Source organism: Cryptotermes secundus, unplaced genomic scaffold, assembly GCF_002891405.2.
Source record: "Cryptotermes secundus unplaced genomic scaffold, Csec_1.0 scaffold297, whole genome shotgun sequence".
Lineage (NCBI taxonomy): Eukaryota > Metazoa > Arthropoda > Insecta > Blattodea > Kalotermitidae > Cryptotermes > Cryptotermes secundus.
In genome coordinates this window covers 539219-547761 of record NW_019721762.1, presented here as the reverse complement: position 1 = coordinate 547761, position 8543 = coordinate 539219, and the positions used below count along the sequence as shown (strand labels likewise).

Genomic DNA, 8543 nt, shown 5'->3' with positions numbered 1-8543 from the left:
GAAAACCACCACAAAAAAAAAAAAAAAAAAAAAAAAAAAAATCCATTAAAAACAAAAATGATTTAAAAAGTTCAAAAAAAAAAAAAAAAAGTGCATTATAAACCTAAATGATTTACAAAGTTCCAAAAGATTTAGAAGTTACTCAGATCACACTCTGCAGAAGCAAGTCTAATTCTGAAGTTATACTTACCCACGTCTTTTGGTGGTTGTGGGAGCCATCTCAATGCTGAAAATAACAAATATACGGGCTACAGAACGAACAAATCGGCGTGCTACAACCTTGGCATCGGCTAAATGACTAGGAGATGATTCATTCTGGAGCTCTCGGATTAGTGTAGTTAAAAGTGTGTCTAACATCTGAAACAAATATAATATTCAATTAACAAGAAGAAGAGTTTACATATTTATTATTTTTTTGTACTCAGACTGTGCGAATTTCATGCTGCTATCAGTACAATCTGAAAGGCACAATATATAGTACTGGTTAGCAAAAGATCTGTGCTAAACTTTCATGTCAGTAATTAAATCCAAACCTTTTAGGCATATCTGCAACCCTGCAGTGTGTATACTAAATATGCTATAGCTGTCTTGTCTGTATACACGAAACAACTTATGGAGTGGTGAATGCATTTTCATAAAATTTTATACCGGGAATTTTAATAAAATTTGTTGACGCTTTCCAATCTTGGTTGAGGTCAGAGAAACAAACCAGATACTTTAAATGAAGAACTATACAGGTTTCTGCACATATGTCAAGTGTAACCGGCTAAATATTAATCAAAGTGAAACATGCAGGAAAAATGAAACATGAATTTTATGTCCAATACACTTTTCCCAGACAGAGTTCCTAAAGACAGAGGCAGCAAGTTCCTACAAAACACTGATTCATCTGCCAAAGCAACACAATGTCACAACCCACATGACTACAGATCTTAGTGATACAGTATTTGCTCACGTCCATGGCCATTTCCAGAGATTTTTCATTGGCTTTACTGAATGCTTCTTCACAACTCTCTAGGAGCAAACTGCACAGTTCCCTGGCTATTGGGAGCAACTATTTAAAATTTCATAAAAGTTTTCACCATCAGTTCTTCATAAATATCTGTCTTCAATTATCATAACATAAAAAGTATAGTGACTCAACTATAGCTATGGTCTTTCACAATAGTTACTTTAACTGTCATGGCATATTGCTGGTAGAGGACTACATGGGCCAAGCCCAAGGACTAAGTCACACATGTAATACTTCAGTCTTGAGCAAGCTTGGTTCATGTGTTAGTCAAATATTACTCACAAAATCTTAGATTTGCTTAAGTCACAAATTATTTCATAATTAACCAAAAGCTGTTTTTTTAAAGGAAGGTTTCCCACAATATGCTGTTCAGAAGGTATATAAAAACAGTCTAGAGATTTGACTAGAAGAATATGTTGACCAGAACAGCCAGAAACCTTGTTTTCATAACACCATCACTGACCAAGTAGCATAATGTAATATTACCAAGGTTTTCTCTTCATAACCTATTGCTTCTTCACTATATTACTGTTTCATAAAATAAATCGAAGGTCTTATTTGAGTTTAGCTTTCAATCAGTCTTATGGATTCTGATGGTTGATAACCATGTTCACAAGAGCCTGCCATCAGAAATTATTCTTAGCCACATCCAGACATCAAGTTTCTTTAAAATTAATTTTAATACCATCTTCCCATATACATTTAGGTCTCCCATGTTGTCTCATCACTTATGATGCTCTAACGAAAATTACATACAGTAAAACTTGGTTATAGCAACATTGGTTTCTGCAACACCTTGTCTACTGCGTCAAATATTCAATGGTACGAACTAATTCCTCATAAAGCAACTGTTTTTATACCTTGCTTAGTACGACATGCACAAATGCATCAACCTCGTATGTAACGTCATTTTCATTCCTGAATTTCTCTCATATCGTGGGAAAGTTCGATGTGTCTGCCCACCCTCACTTTCTCTACTTGCTGACGTGACTGTCCTGGAAGAATACGACCGAGGGGCTGCAAGAGGAGCGTGGGTTTTAAGGGAAAACAAGGGTGTGGGGTGGGACTGCGTGAATAGTGCAAGAGGACGCGGCAGGTTGTTAACTGCATTCCTTTCCTAGAATCTCGTCTAACAGGACCTCACATTGTCTACTTACCCTATAGTGCTCCTGCCTAAACCCAGAGAAGTGCAGCAGCGAAAACATGGCAATGAAAAGGAAAGTTTTAAGCATTGAAGAGAAAGTTAAAGTGATTCTTGAAATATTGTGTGTATTGTCAGTGAAAAGCCCTGTAATATGTCTTTGATATTACACATTTGGGAAATTCCACTTTAATGTTACGTTAGTCTGTACTTAACTATGTATTTCACTAAAAAATGCAACATTTTAACTCGGTTTTTGGTAGATTTTTACGTGACTAACATAAGGCTACTGTGGAAGTGCCCATTTCGGTTACGACATTCGTTTATAACGACACTATTTTTAGGTTCCTTTGATGATGTTATAACCAAGTTCTACTGTACTTCCGATTTTTCCCACTGGTGCTAAATATTCCACTCTCACCTCCTCCTCCTCATTTTGATCACCCTTCGAACTCTAATATCTTTTTTCAATGTCTTTCAGACATTCCTTCCTCTTGCTCCTGAAAGTTCCTCCACTACCATGCCTTAACTATTCAGTTCATTTCCAATCATTTGGCTTGGATTCTGCAATCATGGCATTTTAGCTCAGATCAACTTCTGGGATGAATCTGGCCATGCTGTCAAACCCCATGTAATTGAAGACTACAATGCACACATGGGCTTTGTCGATAAATCTGACAGGATGGTAAACAGTTATGGCATTGCTCAGAGGACATGGAAGTGGTCAAAGAAATTGTTTTTCCACCTTCTAGATATGACTATTCTAAATGCATATCTATTACACAAGTCATGTGGTGGAAAAATGACACACAAAAAGTTCTGCGAAATATTGGTGCGGGATTTGATTCTACAATCGCATGAGGCGAATATCATGGTCAGTGGCGTTTCTCAGGGAAGGCCAAGTTCATCTTGGGCCCCACTGAGTGAAATGGAGGTGAAACATTCACAACACTGGCCAACCAAAGGGAAACAAAGATGTTGTCGTGTTTGTTCTCAAAATAAGAAAAGCAGAAGCACGTTCTACTATTGTAAAAAGTGTAATGTTGCGCCCTGTGTGGTGGACTGCTTCGAGAAGTGGCACACGTGCATCAGAGCGTGAGGATCGTAAACTGTGAAGTGATGCAGTTCAAACTCACGTACAGTCTGAACAAAATATTATTGTATATAGTGTGATTATATTTACAATATCCCCATGATCCAAGGTTGAAGAAAAAACAATGGGTAAGTCCTTTAAAATTTCATAAGATATATATAATAAAGATTATATTTTGCAATTCATGACAAAATAATCACAGTTAATTTTCATTTGTAAAACTTGCTCTTTGGTGTATATGTAGAAAATCTTATTGTCTTTCAGGTTCTTTTTAGTTCATATTTCTATGTTGCATAGAAGGGAAAATATGCATTTTTTCTGAAAGTCTAAAATGTTAAAGACTTAGAGCCATTTAAATTCCGAGTGTAGGGGGCTGCCGGCAATTTAAAAGTCTGTACGTCAAAGGTTAATCATTCAGCATCAAATTCCAGCAACCAAACAGCATACAGATCTAGAAACCTGTACATACCTCAGCACTGCACTTTACTAAGAGACAATATGTAAACTTGTCTAATAAAGTTGTTCCAGTTTGGCTCTGCAAGTAGGTTTGGTCATCATAAACAGGTTGTGAGGTTGGTGGTATCTCTTTCACACCTGTAAAAACAAACAGAAAAATAACTAAAACAGAAGTTAAAAAGAAGAAATATACATTTGATAGATTAGATTAAGTCTATTATCCTGCCAATTTCTATCACATCTCCATTGGTGTGCTCAATCTCTACTACCACAAGATGAACAGCTAAGCTGTAACTGTGGCTTAGAGATGGGAAAAGATTCTATGAAGTTATATTAACAAAACATTTTATCCATTTTATTTTCTGATACATAATACAGTGGACCCTTGTATGAAGTGTATTTGACCCTACATGAAAAACCAAATGTGGAAAAATTATATTACACATGAGTAAAATTGTAATACATGCAGTCTGATCCGAAGGCCTAAAAAATTTAAGGCTTCTGTTTCCAAACGCATCATCTTCAACCGAAGCAATCATCATCATTCTTGGACATGCAATTCATAAGAAAATATAATGTTTAACGTATTGTTTTACAAATGTACGCGCAAGCACACATTTACTTACCATTTGCAAATGTCACTAGAGTCAGGGATTTATTTTATTGTGACATGACTGCTAAAAGCCGGAACAGTTTAGTAAGACAGGTCGTCCACCTGTCAATGGCTAGTAAACATGTTTACATGGCAACCAAAATGTGCTCTTTTGACAACAGACATGCAGCTTCTAACAGTTCTTCTATTGTTACGAGCATATCCATTACTGTGGAAGCATGTTTTGGTTGCCATGGAAATGTGTCTGCTGGCTGTTGTCTAGCAATGGATAATCTTCCTTGTTGAAGTATTCTGGCTTTTAGCTATCACGTCACTATATTTTTATTTCATACACAGTTTGGGTAGGGCAATTCGTTTGTGTGTTGTGTGTAAAAAATTTGTGTATCCAGATATTGAAGGGAGATTTTCCATAGACATGTTCATGTACTCCCATTTACCCCACAAGATATTAAGTCTGTACAACATGGATATATATAATATGCTGCTCCTGATGGATCTAACCTGATAGGTGGGCAAGGGTTTACTGCATACAGAAAGAATTACTTACTGCTTGCTACAAGAAAGTAAAATGGGACAAACCTTAGACTTGTTTTAATGCATGAGAAGACCAGTCAAAGTTTAAACCATTACATTCAAATTAATTATTAAACATGTTACATATCTAAAATACCTTAAGTATCTACATTAATAGTATATTCAGCCAATAACAATATGTGATAGCTATTTAATATTGTTTAAACTGCAGTTTTCTCTTGGGAGTTCTATGGCATGCTGTCACCTTGATATAGCTCCATCTGGCTCAGTAAAAAGAAATGCCCATCCCTGACGTAGTTTCTTCTAACAAGAGGAATGATGGCCATCTAAGGCACCACTCCACAATAAGAATAAAAACATCTTGTACTACCCCCGTAGGTGGCACTTTGAAGTCCTCATTTCATGAAGAGCCACTCACCAGACATAATCATCCGATGGACAGCTGACCAGTCATTAAGGAGCCTTTCCAGTGCCCTTCTGCTGAACCGAGGAGGCTCCAAGTCATGATCAGGCATATCTGGCTCTGAAAATCATAAACAAATCATGTAGGCATTCTGTGGGCTAGTGGTCCGAGTTCCTGGCTACAGATCTAGAGGTCCCAGGTTCAATTCCCGGTGCTACCAGATTTTCTGAGATGTAATGGGTCTTGAACGGGGTCCACACAGCCTTGTGAAGATAACTGAGAAGTTATCTTATGGAAATAGCAGCTCCGGTCTAAAAAACTGAGATCAGTGGTTGTGGAGATCCTTTGCGCTGAACATGTGACACCCATTATCAACAAAATTTGGCACTAACTTCACTGACAAGCGGCGGTCGCTTGGTCGGTATAGTTCACTTGCAGACTACAGGCCACAGAGTTTAGTTTAGTTTTTTTTTTATTTAAAAGTTTTAGTTTAGGGCATACATCAACAGGTGAAAGTTTGAATTCAGAAGCATTTGCATCAATGTGGTGATACATGGCATACCAAAACAACTGAGGGCCATTCATATACCCACATGAAGTAAATATCAGATGAATTTTGCTCATGTTTTGTTTCATTCAGTACTGTAGGTAAGCAGTGTGGTCTGGAAGTTTAGTTTGTTGTGGTATAAGGTCTTGTGGCCACAGTAGGAATCTCTGTAATGGCTTAATATTTGGCAAGTAACTAGGTCAGACTACTACAACCACTTCAAGAGAGGCATAATATTGCCAAGCAGAAAAAAATTATAGTAAACTGNGCGCGGGGGGTGATCAGTTCAGGGGGCAGAGGACTCTCAAATGTCACCAGACTGCCTGAGGACAGTTGTAACAGCTGTACATATATAGTTACAGGTAGTAATGAAATCAATGAGATGAAGTTTCTGACACTTACCAGCATCACCTTCATGCATAAGCAGTTCTGTGTATTTGACTAAAGTCATGGTAAGACCAAAGAGAACAAAATAAGAAAATCAGAATAGAAAAGCCAGTCAGTAGGTGGTGGAGTTTTGGAGAAAACCTCTGAATGTATGTTAAGTAAAACTGTAAATACTAACAATAAAACAGAGTTGTGTCTTATACTGACTGGTGACCTTATAACCAGTCCTCATGGGGAAAGAAGCCAAATTCCATAGGACTTAACTTTAACCATGCCCCATCCAAAAAGATTCACAACTGGCTAAGAAATGTTTAATATTTTTTTGTCTTCTAATAGGGGCTAACTTGTAAGATGCTTCATAAGGACTACACTTATCTGGAACCACATCAGCTACAGATACAAAGGGTAACTGTAACTCATTCTCTTACAGTAAACCTAACCAGATTGTGTTGATAATCATTCGCCTCCACCTTTCGCCAAAGTCATATAAATAACAGGGCTATAGCCAGGGATGACTAAATTCACATGCTCAACCATGTAAGTAGTTTGGTACATTATATTTCTCACAGATATACAGAGAGCTTTTTTCAACTTTGTTGACTGGTTCACAGCTCTGTGCTTCATGGTGACCAGTGCCCTGCTTGCTGTGAGGCACATACAAATTTGCTGATGAATCAGCATTCCTGATGGCTGATAACATTTGGGATGAAGGGAAGTAATTAATATGTGGACTGCTTGATGGCATTATGTTTCATGGCAAGCAGTACAGTTTGTGAGTGGGAGTTTGTTTATGATTGTCAGCAGCAGGCAGCAGTTATTAGCTCCATTAGCCATTTGTTCTCAGTTACAGTTAGTCAGCAGTGTGGTACAGCATTGTGCGGTATACTTCACAGCAATGTGCACATATGTATGACACCTATGTGAAATATGGACATGCCAGAAAGTATCGACAAAAATGATGATGTAAATTTCACAATGAAAGAGTTCCCAGCAGACAAACAATTCACAATTTGGTGAATAAACTTAGAACAACAGGACTCTTAATAGAGAAGAAACAAAAACATAATTGCCTAGTGCTTACAGAGGAAAAGTCAGATGACACAAGGGCCAGACTTGAACATTCACCTAGAAAATCACTGAAACGTCTAGCTCAAGAGATTGGCATGTCAGAGGCTTGCCTTGCAGCCATGCAATCCAGCTAGCAAGTTCACTTTAGCAGTTGGTTTCTACAGTCTGTCATCAAAAGTGAGATCAATCCTCAATTGACATTCTTTTCTGATGAAGCATGGTTTCACTGGCGGGGATACATAAATACGCAACATAATCACTACTAGAGTCCACAGACTTTGCATCTATAAATACCCAACATAATCACTACTAGTGTCCACAGAATTTGCATCTAGCCCATGAAGTCCCACTACATCCAGTGCCTGGTGAGCTGTAAATGCAACGATTATTGTACCTGTGTTTCTTAATGAAACAATTAATTATGAAGATATCTACATGTAAAGGGACAGCATTTTCAACACCTCATGTGATCTGTGAATTGTAACTACTTCATCCTAAATGTTATTGGCTATCAGGTATGATGACTCAACGGCAAAATTTGTATGCACCTCACAGCTGGCGGCGCACCTGTGCCATGAAGTACAGAGCTGTGGAACCAGTCAACAAAGTAAAAATCCTCCGTGTGTGGGTGCGCATAAAACAAATACTGCATAAGTGACATACCAGCATCTGAAGATGGTGTTTTCCTACTGGAGGCAGATGCACTTCTGGGTCTTGCGGTTCGATACTGACGCTGTTCCACTGATTGGCGCCCTACAGTCTGAACCAAGAACAGCAGAATGCTCTCACCTCTGAAGGAAGAGAAAAAAAACAAAACAAAACAAAGTGCATTTATTAACATGGCACTGAACTATGTAAAAAAGCAACTGATTATTTGGTATTGGGAATGAAACAGATGATGGCTGAAACACAAAAATCTGCTACTCAGGCAATACAGCACATTTTGCACTGAGACAAGTCTGCTTGCTAACACCTGTAATTATACAATATGAAAGTGTGATTAAGACAGTAAAGATGACAAAATAATCAATGGAAAATGCTAGAAGTGCAAAGATAGAAACATCCAAGGGCCACATCTTCAACCCTCTGTCAGCACTTGCTGCAACTCATTACATGGATTCATTTAAAGATCACAAAGATTACAATAACTGATCAGAAAGCTTTCAACCATTCACTACAAATTACACTACTGGTAAAGGTAAATCTGTCCCTGCGCTTATCTAATTAAGCATTACACCGTGAAGATGTATGGGGGACTGGATGTATAGATCCACATTTTCTTGACCTTG

The 8543-nt window shown here is 37.9% G+C and overlaps 1 protein-coding gene across 7 annotated transcripts in view; it reads right to left on the bottom strand.

Moving 5' to 3' along the window:
* LOC111875645 (E3 ubiquitin-protein ligase UBR5) overlaps nucleotides 1-8543 on the bottom strand; it is a 103759-nt gene that overhangs the window by 49780 nt on the left and 45436 nt on the right. For all 7 annotated transcript variants that reach the window (XM_023872043.2, XM_033750154.1, XM_033750150.1 and 4 more), the window contains exons 21-24: nucleotides 7918-8045; nucleotides 5268-5372; nucleotides 3716-3840; nucleotides 191-357 (exon numbers count right to left, since the gene is read on the bottom strand). In XM_023872043.2, the coding sequence (XP_023727811.1) occupies nucleotides 191-357; nucleotides 3716-3840; nucleotides 5268-5372; nucleotides 7918-8045 (525 nt within the window). The remainder of the gene's footprint in view (nucleotides 1-190; nucleotides 358-3715; nucleotides 3841-5267; nucleotides 5373-7917; nucleotides 8046-8543) is intronic.